At 39.5% G+C, this 17,921-nt stretch overlaps 1 protein-coding gene across 1 annotated transcript; it reads right to left on the reverse strand.

Annotated features, from left to right (window-relative positions):
- Positions 1-1,028: 1,028 nt before the first annotated feature.
- On the reverse strand, positions 1,029-5,492 carry LOC131687905 (uncharacterized). Its single transcript, XM_058971999.1, has 2 exons — positions 1,839-5,492; positions 1,029-1,169 (listed from the first exon to the last, which is right to left on the reverse strand). Exons 1-2 carry the CDS (start codon positions 5,490-5,492, stop codon positions 1,029-1,031), a joined length of 3,795 nt encoding a protein of 1,264 aa, XP_058827982.1.
- Between the last annotated feature and the right edge of the window lie 12,429 nt (positions 5,493-17,921).

Below are 17,921 nucleotides of genomic sequence, written 5' to 3' on the forward strand. Positions count from 1 at the left end.
TCGTGAGGTTTTTATTTGTTCTTTGGCATTAGGATTAGCGATAATAATTCAAATCAAGGATTCTACTGGGAAGTCACCTTTAGAAAAAGTAAAATTTGAAACTATGCACGCATGCACTTCAGAGATAGCGTGATATCAGGAGCTGCGATTTCATTAAAATTTTCTTAGTTCTCAGTCGCGTTGGAAATTTGAGTAAAGTATAAACTTCGAAACGATTCAAAAAAAATTTCGATTTTTTTGGCTCAGTACAATATATAACCCCTTTAGGAAAATTAAGTTTTCCCACCACAATATAGATATTTTATTAACAGAGCATTAACAATAATTCGTTGGTATGTCTATTTTATGGCCATTTTTTCGCTTTCCCATTGATTTGGTTTGAGATTTCTAGCACTGATGTTGTCCTATGCTGATTTGAGCGATTCTCTGAGTCCTGCCACTATCCCATGTAGTATGTGTTATCAAAAACATCGCGAAGCATCAAGTTCTAAATGTTCTCAAACGATATTGTTGGGGAGATGGCCAATTACCTTAAATCCGTCGATAGTCCTGAGCAATGGTAGCGTTGGAAGGAATTCCAATTCCCAACATCGAGGGGCACTGCAGCAATCCAGCCACAGCACAACCAAATTACGTTCCTATTCCAGGGGAACAACCAACCGTGGAACCACCAGTGAATGTTCTTTCGGCTTAAAATCCGGAACGCACTAACAAGCCATTGGTTACATAAAACGCGCCTTTATTAAATACACGTGCAGAACATGCAACTAAAACTATATTTTTGTTCACTTAACTTAACAGCACATATATAACAAATTAAAATTGCATGCGGATCCACCGCGCATGCTTCCCGGTGAACTGATTGCAGAATGATTTCGATGGTGACTGATCGGTGCTCCAAATTTAGATCATCATCAGACCTTCGGCAGCAGTGATGCGATGTTTTCCGTCGGGTGTGGGAGCGGGAGATTGTTATCAACTCTCCCCGCTCTTATCAATGGTGTCTTCGGGATAATCGGCCGTCCTTATCACACGCACGGTTGTTGGTTTCTGTCGATGTGTTGCTGGTGGTGATCGTCGAAATCGTCTCTGGTACATCTCGCGCTGCTACCTGCGATGGCAATCACCACACATATCCCCATATGTGGTTTTACTCGCTGTCGTTCGTGCTGGTGTGATATAGTGCAGGGTTGTAGTGTAGGGTGGCTGATCGTACTCCCAAACATCCTCACCCACCCAGAAATTCATCAAATTTCTGAAAAAGATAAGAAAAAAAACGGATCCTCTTCGATGGGATGGGATAGTGGAAGGGTGGGTTTCAGTTGGACGTTTTTGGTGCATCGGGTCCAGTGTCTTCATCCGAGAGTGGTAGGATGCAAATCTTTTCCACCGGTCGAGAAAGCAGTCCTGTGGCTGTCCTTAGGGTGACTACTCTCACCACTCCATCTGCACCTGGATGAACCTCGCAAATTCTTCCCATCTTCCATTTCATGGGAGGTTGGTTGTCTTCCCTGATGACTACTAGCCTTCCCACCTCAATGGAACTTGCTGGTTTCCATCGCTTCGTCTAATTTCTGAAAAGAGAGAGAAAAAACGGTTCCTCTTCGATGGGATGGGATAGTGGGAGGGTGGGGGGTTTCAGTTGAGTGTTGGTTCGACGATTCCTATGTCTTTATCTGGGAGTGACACGTTACGTAATTTCTATTCCTTGCTGGTACTCGTAGAATATTAATCAACCGCAGCCAGTATGCAGTGCGATATATGAGTTTTATGTATGATGAAAATTTGCTCATGAAGTGGTTGAAATCAGTGTAAACGAAGGCAGTCTCAGTATCTACCATGTAAAGTTTCGCTTCCTCTCCCTCGCTAATCGGTCGGGAATCTGGGTTTGTAGGCAATCCATTTTGTCTCCTCGTCATCCAGGACGGACATTGCAGCCAGATGTTATTTTCCAAACGAATTATTCTAGGTATAAGACCTGGGGCGTGTCCCCACTTGCAGCCCTCCCTAATTGTATTGTTTGCCACTGTCAGATTTACGACTAATGTGATCAACGTTGATGAAGCAGCCCTCCCCAAGAGCTGAACCACTGGACGTGCGTCGCAAAGTTTCATTCTAGATTTGATCTGAGACCTCAGAGAAGCCACCTTTGCTATGTTGAATAGCCGTCGGACTCTGAACTCCCCCTTTGCATTCTGACTCCTCGTGTACAGGCGACCGTCGTAAGTCTTCTCCGAGGCATCCGAGCAGTAGTGAATCTCGATCTTCAAGGGTTCCAGCATGACCAGGTAGCGATCAATCCGGAGTTGGTTGAAAAGCAAAAATTGTTCGTGGTATCTTTTCCAGGACTCACCCACCGTTGGAGGTAGTGTTTGGTCCCAACCTACCCTGTTATTGGTTTCGTTTCGTAACGTCCTCAGTAGCTGCATAGAAATCATTGCCGAAGTAATAGCAGCTCCCAAAAGCCCCAAAGGGTCAAATAGAGTGGTAATCACGGACAACACATAGCGTTTAGTTGGCGATGTTGTAGTGTGCACGGTGGGAATCGTGGATTGGAACTTCCACGTATCCGTGATTGGCATCCATGTCAATCCCAAGGGTTTAAGTGTTGGGTCTGGGTCCAACTCGATTCCATCCGAAGTCCGAATTGCTAGCTCATCCTCGGACATACCTTCTAGCACTGAAGAACAGTTTGAACACTTTTGTAATCGAAATTTTCCCCTTGACATCATCGTGTCCAGCTGCGTTTGTAGCTTCAGTGCTGTATCGACCTCATCTGCGCCCGTGATCACATCGTACATATACGTGTCGTCGATGAGCGCCCTTGCAGCAAGTGGAAAGTGGTTCTCCTCATCCAAAGCCAGCTGTTGAATCGTCCTGGTATCCAAAAACGGTGCTGATTTGGTACCATTCGTAACTGTATTCACCTCGTAAATATCAATTTTATCTGTTAGCGTGGCACGCCAAAGAATACACTGCAATGGTCGATCTTGTGGGCTTACGTTGATCTGCCGGAACATTTTCTCCACGTCGGACACGAGCATGATCTGTTTGGTCCGACTTCGTAAGATTATTGATCGTAGATCCTCCTGTATCACTGGCCCAACCAGCAACACATCGTTGAGCGATACTCCCGAAGAGGTCTTACAAGAAGCATCGAAGACCACGCGAACCTTGGTGGTAGTGCTCGATTCCTTGACCACCGGGTGGTGCGGTAGATAGCACCGTTTGACTGATCCTGCAGAAACATTGTCGACCTTACTCATGTGCCCCAGCGCTAGGTATTCCTCCATGAAGGCAGCGTACTGATCCCGTAGTGATGAGTCTCTTGCCAGCCTACGTTCTGTTCCCTGAAGCCGTCGGATTGCGATGTCCCTTGACTCGCCCAACCGTGAAAGTACGTCTTCATTCTTGGGTAAAGCGACGGTGTACCGACCGTCTGGATTTCTTTGAACCGTACGTAGAAAAAGCTCCTCGCAGCGTTTCTCCTCCAGTGAGTGAGCCTTACCAGACTCTACCTCCTCACAAGACCAAAAGCGATACATCAACTCATCAAGCCCATCCAATGTAGATACGTTGCAATTAATGTGTAGGGCTTGGGTTGAAACCGAAACGCCGCCGCATATAACCCATCCGAACACGGACTCGTTGAGAGTCGGTAGGCCTTCCCCAATGGAAATTCTTCGACCGGTTTCAAAAAGGTCGAAGAAGGATTCGATGCCGAGCACGAGGTCCACTGCGCTAGACTCGAAAAATGCAGGATCTGCAAGTTGAATCCCATCCGGTATTATCCATCTATCCGTGTTGAGAGTAGAGGTTGGAAGGTTGACCGTAGCCTTGGGTAGAACTAATAAACCCAACTCTCGAGAAAATGAAGATATACGTGACCGGATCACCGCACGTAACCTGTGCTTAACCTTGGTTCCAGTTTGTCCAATTCCGAGGACTGATATATCCACGCGATCACGAAATATCTTTAACCGTTGACTTAACCGCTCCGTAATGAAGTTGCTTTCCGAGCCCGAATCCAGAAGGGCCCGAGCGGGAAGTCGATTACCTTCCTCGTCCTCAATCAAAACAACTGCTGTAGCCAGTAACACCTTAGAAGAATACTGGTGAGTCGCACCAGACACCAGGACATCAGTTGCAGCCACATTAGCCACTTGGGTTGAAGTAGAGGTTGTTGGTTCCTTGGAAATTGGTGGTTTACTGCTCGCAGCAGCTGCTGTAACCTTAGAATCCTTATTTCTCTCCGACTTAAAGCAGACCAGTGTGTGGTGACGACCCTTACAATTTCGACAAGAGAATTTAGATTGGCAATCCCTTGCCTGGTGTCCTGCCCTGAAGCAATTCCGACAGAGCGCATGAACCTTCAACAGTGCATCTCTGTCCGTTACGGCCATCTTTTGAAAAGCGCTACACTGGTACAATAGGTGATCCGCTGAACAGGATACACAGTGCCCCCCAGACGCTTGGGTCGAACTATAGCTGGTCCTCACTGGTTGCTGTTTCGGCTTCAGTTGTTGCGCTGCCTGTTGAACACCCCTAGTGTCAACCGCTCTTGACGGTAAGCAATCCAAAACCTGGATTCTACGCCGCAGAAAATCCGACAAATCTACCAGCGTATCATTCTCCCTTGAAGCGGAGACCTCTTCCCACCCCCGTCGAGTGACCGGATCCAGTCTAGCAGTGAGAATGTTGACCAACAGCAAGTCCTTATAATCCGCCGGTTGAATCACCTGATCGAGAGTCTGCACGATTCTTTCGAAGCCTTCAACGAGAACGTGAAGATCTGTGACTGATTCCTTGGAGAGTGTAGGTAGATTAAAGAGCGACTGCACCTGCCGCTTCTTCAATTGCTTGCTGTTGTTGTATCGCCTCAACAGCATTTCCCATGCCACCTGATAATTGGCTTTGGTGATTTGGAGTGGGTCGATCAAGCTTTTAGGCTCCCCTTGAAGACACCCCTTCAAATAGTGGAACTTCTCCACCTCTGGTAGGTCCACCTTCCAGTGTATAAGCGAAGTGAACAAGTCCCGGAAGCTCAACCATTCGTCCACGTCACCATTGAATGTTTGAAGTTTAATTTGTGGAAGGCGGACGTGGTCTGAGGTCCCATGCGGCAAACCATCACCTGCTCGAAGAGACTGCTCCAAAACCTGGGGTTCCTGAAGCTCCTTGACCTTGTCCATTAAGAAGGTCTTGACCTCGTAATAGTTGTCACTGAATTCCATTCGCTCCTTCTCGTACGCCGACCCTTCGGCGTTGTAGTCATCGTGGGATAGGATTTCAACAAAGGTATCACTGAAGCTTTCCCACAATTCTTCCAACTTACCAAGGCGTACTTCGATATCAGTAACCGTGTTAGACTCCTTGAAAGATTGTACAAACCGCCAAATATCGCTGAAGGATAGTTGTATTTCCTTCAACCTTGCCGTCAACGCCCGCATTGACGGTGGTTTTTTGTTTGAAGACGAACTTGCCGCAGGCATCATGCACTTCACAGTAAACAGAAAGAGAGAGGCGTGGTGTAGTTATCTGTGAAGAATCCTAGCTTCGCTAGGCATATACTGCATGAAGCTACTGACCCGACAGAACAAATAGCGACGCTCCAGTCCTATCAGTCAGATAAATCAGTCTTCACAACGTCGTGACGTCACACCAAATCCTCCAAGGATATTAAAACTCGCAAATCAGCAAACAAGTGGAGCGAAGAGGAAAGAACGTGGTGTAGTAATCGAAAACCTCCGGCTTCGGCCGGGCATATACCGTGCAACTCACCACACAAACCAATAACGGCACCAATTGTTTGATAAGTTCCAACCAAATGCAAAAAAACGGTGAAATATTCCAAAAATGTTGCAAAATCACCAGTTCGAAGACTTATTTGTGCCGAATAGGCAAACAGGGCTCAGCAATAGTAGTGGTAACACGAAGAGGATCAATTCAAAATTAAAATGGTGTATTTCTGAATGCCTAGCTTCGGTAGTACACTAATTGTAAATTTACCTGAGCAAAAAAATCGCGCCGCCTCCTCTTCGTACCACGGGTGTCCTTGAGTTGCTCCTAGCGTAGTCGATTGGCTTAGTTGATCCTTGCAAAGGACGGCTTTCCTCACTGTCAGCGCTGTTGCGATAATTTCATACTCGCGGATAACCACGCCGTGTAGAAATCGTAGGCCAAAATGCCGAACCAAGGCAATCAACCGTGTTTTCCAGCAGATGATTCCAGTTGAGTCACACAACAGCTCCAATGAATGGGTTCGGATCAACAAGGGCATAGAAAACCATGTGTTAGCTTGTTGAATTTGCCAAGTTCGGCTGGACATATAGCATGCAAGAATTCACTAACCTGGACAAAAATCCAATCCGCTGGGTCCAAGCCACGTGTAAACTAGCAGCAGCAATGGCGGTCCGTCCGAAGCGATGCCAATTCCAGGCGCCAAGCGAGTTGTTGAATAGGCCAATTGTTCGTTGGCACGATGGCGACCGCTATTGAATTCCTGCGGCTTCAGTAATGGCGATTCCTAGCGTCGGTGTGGTACCAGCGTCAACCCAGTGCCGACAGCGTCCTTTCCAAGGCGGTTCCGATCCGGCTCGAAGGACCAGAATGTTGGGGAGGGCTGCTTCATCAACGTTGATCACATTAGTCGTAAATCTGACAGTGGCAAACAATACAATTAGGGAGGGCTGCAAGTGGGGACACGCCCCAGGTCTTATACCTAGAATAATTCGTTTGGAAAATAACATCTGGCTGCAATGTCCGTCCTGGATGACGAGGAGACAAAATGGATTGCCTACAAACCCAGATTCCCGACCGATTAGCGAGGGAGAGGAAGCGAAACTTTACATGGTAGATACTGAGACTGCCTTCGTTTACACTGATTTCAACCACTTCATGAGCAAATTTTCATCATACATAAAACTCATATATCGCACTGCATACTGGCTGCGGTTGATTAATATTCTACGAGTACCAGCAAGGAATAGAAATTACGTAACGTGTCACTCCCAGATAAAGACATAGGAATCGTCGAACCAACACTCAACTGAAACCCCCCACCCTCCCACTATCCCATCCCATCGAAGAGGAACCGTTTTTTCTCTCTCTTTTCAGAAATTAGACGAAGCGATGGAAACCAGCAAGTTCCATTGAGGTGGGAAGGCTAGTAGTGTGCGTGTGATAAGGACGGCCGATTATCCCGAAGACACCATTGATAAGAGCGGGGAGAGTTGATAACAATCTCCCGCTCCCACACCCGACGGAAAACATCATCATCAGACCTTCGGCAGCAGTGATGCGATGTTTTCCGTCGGGTGTGGGAGCGGGAGATTGTTATCAACTCTCCCCGCTCTTATCAATGGTGTCTTCGGGATAATCGGCCGTCCTTATCACACGCACGGTTGTTGGTTTCTGTCGATGTGTTGCTGGTGGTGATCGTCGAAATCGTCTCTGGTACATCTCGCGCTGCTACCTGCGATGGCAATCACCACACATATCCCCATATGTGGTTTTACTCGCTGTCGTTCGTGCTGGTGTGATATAGTGCAGGGTTGTAGTGTAGGGTGGCTGATCGTACTCCCAAACAGATATAATATCCGAAGAGAGTGATAAGAGTTATAAGAAATGTCTCATCACACTGTTAGGTGGATTAAAAACGTTTTTACTAGTAGAAGTAGAACAGTTGTGCGTAAAATTTCAAGAATGGGAAAACAGGTTTGATATTTTTTGAGGGTTTTTCGTCATCAAACAATATTTCGTACCGGATATCAAAGAGTTTGGAATCGGCACACGTATTTTCATGGAGATGGGCGGTATGTCAGTGGCTTTCGACTGACATGACCCATTCTCTTTGATTCGGACTGGTTGGTTTGTTCTTACTTACAAATGAATAGATCAATCCACTTGGATGTCATAGGAGATATCAAAAGTGAATAAGAACAAGACAATAGCTGGTTCAATTTGAAGTTTGTTTAATGATAACTCAAGTGCGCTGGCAGGAGATCGTTTTATAAGAGAAGATAAACTAGAGAGCAGATACCACAGTGTCTAAGACAAATGTGTGCTAAATTGTATCCTCTGGACCGGTGTTTACAGACAATCCGCAAAAATTGTCTTTGGTTTAAATTTTGTTTGCAGTTTAGCAGGAACATAATAAAAATATAATATTACTAAATACACAACTTTTACCACATACTCTTCCAATTGTTATGTTTTCCACGGATAATATGTGAAAGTGAAAGAATCCAATAAAACTCAGTTTGTGAGAAGATATTGTTTAATTTAGCAACTAAGCACATTTTAATTTAATTTTTTTCATTTTTCATGAAATCTAAATTTTTTATTACTTTATCTGAAAGTACAATTCCTTGAGAATGTTTTCCCAAATTTTTATAAAGATCCGAGAAATAGGTCGAAAGTTACAGCGCTTCCAAGCGCGTTTCGTCTAGCAAGAGCAGTGGTAATTTGAAATTTTAAATTCGATTACCTCGAAATGAAATCATTGCTTTATTCCTTTACGTAAATTCAAACTTTCTGGACATTTTTATCACTACAACGTAACCCTTAATCAAGAATCCCATTGAAAAGAGTTTGTCGTTAAACAAATATTCCATTATTACTTTTTTATTTTCTTGTTTATATTACATTTGTCTTAAAACTATCTTCATGCATGCATTTTGTATTATTTCTATACTAGGAAAATATTTTTGGTTCATCTTTTGAATTAGAATACCTGTTCGTCTCTACTTTGCCCCTAGGAATAGGCACAAAACTGTGGAATTTTTGAGTTCCAGATATTGTGTTGGCGTTATTATACAGCTCTTAGAGTTTTTCTGACATTTTACTGTTCAGTGAATATGTAGCAGAAAATTAATTTTGTGATGTTTTTATCAGTTTGTTCAACTGCCCAGTTATATAACTCTCGGGGACTTGTTATGGTATTTCCATAGTCGCGAGCAAGACTGCCATTGTGCTTTTTGCCATTCGCTTGAGAATGCCACCAATGGCATCACAGGGTCCTTTTCCATGGGATGCTGCAACAAAATGCCATTCTGCGCTTAACGCATACTTTAACTTGAATCTACACAAGCTTGCAAAATTTTTCTTATTTTATTTTATTCTGAAGGAGCTGCTGCTCCTTCAGAATAAAATAAATTTTAGAAAAGTTTCTCAATTGTTTCATAAAATTTATCAGAGAGGAACAAATGAACTATAGTCTTCAAGTCTTCCAGTCTTCTTGTCTTCCAGTCTTCCAGTCTTTTAATCTTCCGGTCCTTTAGTCTTCCAATCTTCCGATCTTCCAAACTTTCAGTCTTCAGTCAAGTTTGTTATGAATATATACCAAATTCTTTACTGATACTTTTTGCATGTATCAGGCAACTAGCAGCTGCGAAAATGGATTCTGAGATGATTATGACTTTCATTGGTTTAGTTTTCGATAAAAATATACTGAAAAAAATCAGTTTGGACAAGGAAAAGTTTTTTTCAAATAAGTTTTTTCCTTGAAAGTGCCCAACTTGAATTTTTGACGGTAAGTAGGGAACATAATTACCTACGTTGGAACAAAATTTCATCCAAATCAAAAATGGTTTTTTTTTGTAAATCGACTTTAAATTTTTAAAATCGATTTTTCCAGTGTAGGAGTCAATGAAGAATTTTTTCAATGTTTTAATCGAAAAATTGAACTAATTTTGTGAAAATCACTCCAACAACATTTTTTTTGTAGAATTTGTCGTTTTTAGACTATAGCCATTTGAAAAAAAATGGTAAAAAAGTTTGGCCCATTTCAAAAGACAGTCTAGATCATTTTTGGAAAAAAGTTGTCTTGTTAAGAAATTTTCATTAAAACCTGCGAGGGTGCTGCCAACATTTATTCGAGTTGGCGCTAAATTCGTCGTAGTTATTATTATCATTCATAAATAATTGCAAATGAAGATTTATACTGTTACGGTGTATGTAAAATTTCTTTTAACGGCTTTGTCAGTCTTTTGATAAATAATGGAACGAATTTTTATATCTGTCCGACGTTTCGATGCTTTTTGGTATCATCATCAGGGGAAACTAGTTTATAATGTTGTATATAAACTGTGTGTTAAAAGAAAGAGATTGTCCAACGTTACGTTATTTTTTGGTGTGTGTTTTCAGCGTGTGTAGTATACCAGCGTAAGTTGTGTTGAGACCTTCAACATCGTTACGGCGGTTGACAGTGTTAGGGGTGTTGTAAATATGACACATCTCTATGAATAGGAGTGTGGAAAGTGCGGTCTATTACAGTTGTATTTTCTAGATTGAACCTGTGCTCCATATTTATACTATGTTCTATCAGTGCTGTTTTGCTTTTCAAATTTTCTATCTGTAAAGTTTTCTTTTTTGTTCTGTTCGAGATGACAATATTGGGTATTAAGTTGGAATCCTTCAAACAAAAGTTTCTATATTTTACCTTTCTCATACAGAAAGGTTATGCAATCGCTCGGAATTTCGACTTTTTAACTGAGACCCGAAGAGTCTAGTCTCATATACCATTCGACTCAGTTCGTAGAGATCGGAAAATGTATGTATGTGTGTATGTATGTATGTATGTATGTATGTATGTGTATATGTGTCAAATAATCTCACCCATTTTTCTCAAAAATAGCAGAGCCGATTACAACTATATTGTATTCAACTAAAAGGTGTAACATCAGCATGGGCTGCTCTTGAATTTTTTTGGATCAGAACTCTGGTGTCGAAGTTAATATTTTCTAAAGCGTTAGAATTTTCGATTTTAGCGCTGCCGCCTAACAAAATCCTCATTGATAAGTTTGGCCACCTACAATGGAACCCGAAACTTCGAGGATTTGACAAAATCCCTGAATTAAAAAGACATCTTTTTATCCGGGATGTCTTACTCGATTTTCACAAACTTTGTTTCGAATGAAAAGTAAAGTATCCTTATCAACTGTTATCGAATTTCATTTAGATCGAAGTTCTGGTTCCAGAGTTATGAGTTAAAGAGTCCGGTTGCCCATGAAATTCCCTGAAGATATTTGCCTTTCTTATATAAAGAAAAAATATTCAATTACTCCAAAAATCGACTTTCCAATAAAGGGCCGAGTGTCATATGCTATTCGATTCAGTTAGTTGATATCCAAAAATGTATGTGTGTATAATGTATATGTGTGTTTTGTAGTACGGTTGGCAAAGCTTCGAAAGTCTGGCCTGCAGTGTATTGGCACTGTGTGGAACTCACGATTCACTTTCATGCCCAACCATTAAAACCAATCCTTACTCTTTATTCATTTATTTATATATTTATTTATTTATTTATTTATTTTTTGTTTATTTATTTATTTATTTATTTATTTATTAATTTATTTATTAATTTATTTATTTATTTATTCATCTATTTATTTATTTATTTATTTATTTATTCATTTATTTATTTATTTATTTCGCATTTCTAAGCGAACTTGTGTTGGTCTACATGAAATTTAAGGTTGTTGTTGCATGGGAAAAGCCCATTTCAAGTATCACTTCAGAAGCAGACCTCGAATATGCGTAAAACCCATCATCTTTTCGTACATTTTTTTACCGGATTACAATGATCTCACATTACAAATTTACAAAATTACACACATAGTATACAGAATTACAATAACAATAACGCTCTTCTTCCCACGGAACTACATCAAGGTGTTCGTGGGGAGGAGGGGGAGCCGTGTCGGGACTGAAACTGCGAAATCTGCGTCAAATTCACCTCCGTGGCTCTAAAAAAATTGGTTTTCTATAAATATCTTTTTATGTGTCAATTTCTCGCAAATACTTTGTTCTATAGGTTTTTAGAAATTTTGTGAATGCGAATTTTTGCCGAAGGAATAAAGTTTCTATCTCTTTTGTTTGCATAGTTACAGGCGATTTTGAAAACAAAAATTTTTTTAAAGCTATATACCTTTCCAAGATTGCAAGTGGATTTTTAATCTTTCAATTTCATTTGAAAGATCGGAGCTTTGCTAATGTTTTTGAAAAAACTGCGAGCGTTATTTCTGTAAAAAAATAAATTAATTTTTAAAAATGGTGTGTTTTTCAACAAAAATCGTTCATAACTTTTCAAATAGATGAGATAATAACTTTATTACTTCAGCAAGAATATGTGGCATACAAAGTTCTAAAAGTGTTCCATCCAAAGTATTTACGATAAATCAATGTTTGAAATGACAAATGGTAAATAGTGTTTCCAAGGGTTCACGTTTCCATCGCTCAATCTTTCAATCGCTCAAATCACTTGAGAAATAGTCAATGTGTGTGATGATGCCTTAACTCACGGAAATTCTATTGGATATGTGACGCTTTTTGGAAAAAAAAGAGTTTACCGTACAACTAAATGTTAGTGTAAATTTGCAATAGTTTTAATAGCGTACTATGGCAAATTCTAATTAAAAGTTATCTATTACATGCCCAATAAATACCGTCAACATGCATTATAGAGATGCTATGTCGCTTTATGAGTTATTTTATCAATTCGAGGTTAGCGATTTTCAGACCTCTTACTTTTATTTGTTTTTAAGTAACAAAGAATTGAAAACCTTGCCTAAAGAGGGGGGGGGGTGAGGGTTCCAGCGCGAAAAAACATTTTTTTGCGATTTTTTTAGAACTTTGCGTAAAGCAAATTTATCAAAACTTTTGTACATTATAGTGTATCATGTCAATAACATGCTGTAATTTTTCTATGCAAAAATATCGACAAACGTCTCGGTGACGGAGCCTTTTGTACAACGTCTGCGGTGTTACCTGCCATTCCATTTTACTTAACCGATTTCTTTCAAACTTTGCATATACATTCTATGTTAAAAATACGTAACCCCTATATTGAGTTTTTTGGATAATGTTTCATTTAAGGGGGTGTTTACCTCATAAAAACGCGGAATTTTTCGTGAAAATAGTAATTTTCGTGAAAAATGATAATGAGTAAAAAACCCCTTAATTGAAAATTTATCTCAAAAACTCAACGTATGGGTTAGGTATTTTTTAAATAAAATGTGCATGCAAAGTTTAAAAGAAATCGATTACGTGAAAGGTGAAAATTTACAAAAACTAAATGGTTCAGATGTTTTTGAACTTTGATCATGAAAACAGTGATATGAAACACTGTGCTAGAAGGAACAATTACGTGACATATAAAGGATACTTTTTGTGCAATAGATTAGTATAGTACAATGAATTGATTGCAAAACTCAACCTACATTTCAGGCTTGAAACTTTACATCGCATAATTTATCACCAAAGACAGACTCATTATTATTCTTCGATGTATGTGGGAAAGATTTATTACCCGACTATCGTTCAGGTTACATTTAAAGCGATAAACCTTGCACAATCATTGTCTAGTGACTAGTTTTCAAAACTGCTGAATCGGCAAGGCGAGCAGATTCCATCCACGAGGTTTATTCGAAAACTTTTCTCATGAATCTTGAAAAGTCTATTTTTTTAGTCGAAAGGAATAAAGTATTACGATCTTTTATACACGCAGGAAGCTGGCAAGGAGGCTATATGCACTGTATGCACTTTTTGGGGGACGATAAAGGGTAAAACATGACGCAAAGCAATAATGTAAGTTGTTTCCCCGTAAATATTCGTAATGCGTAATGCAATAATATTTTGAATCGTTTTTTCTATGTTTATAAAGAATTCTTGGAAAAAATGTCATTTTGATACACTTGTTGAAAGACTAAGAGAAGTGTTTTACCTTATGCACTGTCCCCACCATTTGTCTTCTTTTTCAGGCAGAATAACCCATATGTGGCCACATAGTCGAGATTGTTGCCACCAGCGAACGGTAGCAGGAATTATGATACAACTGAGCTAGGTTTCGTTAAAAATAGAGGAACGAAAAAGTTTCAAGCCACTTGGAAAAACATTGAATAACACATGCCGCTGATGGCAAAGGACGTAGCAAAGTTTTACGTTAGCAAGCTCGGTTCAAAGTTAAACTTTACGCTCATCGGAGAATTAAACAGACATAAGAAAGATTCGCACCCATGTGCACTAGTAAGAAATAAATGTATACAGGGAAAACCCAAACCAAAGATCAATGGAATGTTATGAGAATTTTTGAAGTTCGTTCCTTTTACGAAAAACAACCGAATTGCGTGAGCATGTGTATTGGATTCATGGGAAGCTCAGTTCCAGTGAGGGTGATCTTTTACATTTGCTTTAAACCAGGTAATATGTCACTTTCCATAAAACTATTAGTTACAATTTCATATCGCGAAACCACGTATTGTTACAAGAAAACCGTGTTCCGTCAAGATCAGCTTTATATTTTGTATGAACACTTCGAAAAAATGAAAATATCGACGTGTTTTTTCTGTCTGTTAATAGAACTTTACAAGTTTTGACATCAAAAATAAAATATTATGTCTCTTTTTAGCTGAGGAATTGGGGACGACACATATTTATACATGTTTTTGAATGAAAATCAATGTGATTTTCCTTTTAGGTGCATCTTGCGAGACGTAAATATTTCTAAGAGTGAAGATTCAAGGATTGACAAGCCTCTACTAACGATTGATATTTCTCATGTTAAAAAAAATCCTATCATATCTCAAGCGAATATCGGATCAGGTACTCAGATAATTTGCAACAAACTTCACCGTTCCAATCCGTACTTCCTAAACGTCTGACACAGCACCACAAAAACATTCCTTGCGCTTAGCATTCAATCACCGAAAGGATAATTTCTTGGACGAAATACGATTCTCATGGAGGGGTTGGAAATGGAACACTGCGATTAAGATTTCAAAATCCTTAAATCGAGTGTAAGATGCTGGCTCTTCACTCTACTAGATGTGCTCTCAGTCAGTAACCGAAAGTAACGATGCGTGTATGGAAAATCCCGGACACATGTTCATCACAATCAAGCTGACTGCACAAAAATGTATTCCACGCTGACGCCGCCTCTTTGGAAAAACGTTTTACCCTTCATTGAAGTAGCACTTGTTCTAGATTGAAGATGCTCGGTGTGCGAAGCATTAAACATAGTCCACAGAAAATGCTTGCAATTCCAACGGTAGTGCTTGTCCGGATGCATTGCGGCGCTTTTATCGTTTAGTAACGAGCAACAAGCAAGCCTTGTCGGACTACAGTAGGTATACGAACATCAAACGGTGTAGAATATACTGGAAAATTTTTGAAAGCGTTATGATTTCCGGGTCGTAAATGAAGAAATAACAATTTGTCGTAGTCAGAATGTCGACTATGAGTACTGTTTTTGTACGTAATCGAAAAATATAAACAACATCGCTAATCCGGAACGAAACGATGCCAAATGTTTTTTACTATTATGACAATTTAATATAAAAATGACTCATGGAGCAATTCCTGTCCGACTCTCCAAATATGACAGTTTCCTCCAGCAGAGAACTTACTATATGAATATGATTAAAACCAATTTTATTCATAATACACTTTTAGTTGATACTATATTTTTTAAACAAATACGTTATATATTTGTCATGTGTGTTTTTATTTGCTGTTTTATTCACGGTGTGTTTGATAGAAGAACTTTATGCAAAAAAACTCTGCCTCGCTGAAATTTCACGATATTAAAGAATGGACTTTCCCCTTTCATTTGCAACCAACATCAAAATAATCCGTTAGGGGGTTCCAGAGCAGCTTTTTTAAGTTTTTTCGCAATAATATAGGTTTTACACTGCAACTAGTTCATATTTCTGCCCCTAGATGATGATCCAGCACGCAGTTTAGAAAACATAGCGACAGTGACCGAGTGTGTACGTGATGATCGCGAAGAATCGATTCGACGCCATTCTCAACAGCTTGGTTTGTCATATGCAAAAACTTGGCATATTTCACGGAAGAATCTTGGTTATCGTGCCATGTTAACAGACTGGTTACTGACCGAACTTGAAACTTGTAGTCTTGACAATATTCGGTTCCAACAGGGCGGCGCCACGTGCCACACAAGTGGAATTATTGCTAAGCAACGTCAAAAGTCTGTGTGGGCAAGTCTTCAGCGATGGAGGCATTAGAAGCCAACATTACTTGAGTAATTTGCTCGAACGCGTAATCAAAAATCCATTCGAATGCACCACCTCAAGTGATGCTTTAGTCAACATTTAAAAGAAATAGTTTTCAAACAATAAATGGCAAATAATGTTCTTCTAAATGATAATAAATATTTCGCGATTTTTTTCAATATCTTTTTTTAAAAAACTATTTATTAGTATCGTTTACACAATTATCAATTCAAGCAAACTTTTTGCGCTATCATATGAGACAAAATATTTTTATTTACCCGTTTCTAATAAATTCTCCCATAGTGCGTTAGGCATTTGACGCAAAATAAATATTTTTGAGTCAGAAATCTGTGACCAAAAAGACATTTTCGAATTCCAAAACTATTTGAATGTTCCAGTTACCTGATAACTCATTAGGGCCCATCAATAAAGTAAAAACACTAGATGATCTTGAATGACGCCGTCAAGAAAAGAGGATCGAAAACGAAAAGGTGAAAACAGAAAAGAAAGAAAACACTGGAATAAAGGAATTTTACAAACATTTCAGGATTTTCTAAAACAATGGTTCCCAAATTTGTCCAATTCGTTTTATTCAATTACTGCATTTAAATCATTTTACTGCTTTCATTTTATGCTTTTATTATTTTCTCAGTGTATACATTTTATTCAGTTTCTTAATTCTAATAATCTTATTATTTTTTCAGTCATTCATTTTATTCATTTCATCCTATTTGTTCTATAAGGTTTACAACTTTTTTTTTATAATACTGTCTAATCTTTTATTTAATAAGCTGAACTAATTTGATTTATATAAATAATGAGTTGATTATTATTTCCTTTTATTTTATTTTTATTGCTTTGCACGTTTTCAATTTTGTTTGTTTTATTAGTTTTATCGAGGTTTTATTCGTGCAAATCTCAAAACTGTGTCTGGGAAAATATTATTACATTTGCTGTAGAACAACATTCCCGGAGCATCTGGACTTTTTTATGGTAAAGGAAATCGTAAAGCTTTTATAATTCATTCATAGTTAGTCATTGCCCGTTCGTACTCGAATAACATTTTGCTTCGGATGATCAATCTATCATCTCACAATGAATTACACACACAATACTATCCAACCGACGAATAAATCTTATATAGATACATTCGATTTTCACTTTTCCACCCCTATCTCAATCACTATCAACCAGTTCCATCTCGATTCGGAAACCATCATCACTATACGTCCGAGCTGACCGCTTGACAATTTCAATCTTGACTTAGATAGACGTTGAATGTGCGTTGGTACTTTACACATAGCAGATTGTGTCCCCACTCCATCAGTTCGAAATCCCATATCGTCTCAATAGAAGGTTATCGTTGTCCGTACTCCGATAATACCAGTAAAAGAACCACTTCTCCACTGTCCGCTTCCAAACCGGAAAAAGTTGCTACTGTCAAGGGATTACCTTTCGCTTCACCGCACAATCCATACTCTTCCGATATGGTCATACATTTCTAAGCCACTCTAATCGACTTCCAGTGCTATATGTGGTCAACTGTGCTAGACGGCCGAGAACAAACCATATAACACATCCACCATAGTAATGGCAAGATGTGACTGTGTTTTCTCGATACACTGAGTTATTGTCGCCAAAATTTGTAAATGTTAACTCACATTGATTAATTCACATGCAGCTTCACAGCACGAGTCAAAAGTATTCCCAGTTGAATTGGTCGAAAGCTATTATTGTAGTTGTCCTGCATCCGGCTACTAGTTTGCTTCCATATATTACTTCGGTGGCACAGAGTGCCCTTGTCGTTTGAGTTCGCAACCACTCCAGAATACCATCGACAAGAATTCCATGTGGAGCACTCTTCAGACGATATAATGTAGAACCTTTATTCTTCCCATATATTATATT

This window comes from Topomyia yanbarensis, chromosome 3 (genome assembly GCF_030247195.1).
Source record: "Topomyia yanbarensis strain Yona2022 chromosome 3, ASM3024719v1, whole genome shotgun sequence".
Taxonomy (NCBI): domain Eukaryota; kingdom Metazoa; phylum Arthropoda; class Insecta; order Diptera; family Culicidae; genus Topomyia; species Topomyia yanbarensis.

Excerpts from the sequence above, each read along its gene's own strand:
- LOC131687905 (XM_058971999.1), bottom strand. The coding sequence starts at position 5,492 with ATGCCTGCGGCAAGTTCGTCTTCAAACAAAAAACCACCGTCAATGCGG. Across the intron at positions 1,170-1,838 it reads AGGAAGCGAAACTTTACATG|CACGAACGACAGCGAGTAAA; the intron begins GTAGATACTGAG and ends ATATCACACCAG.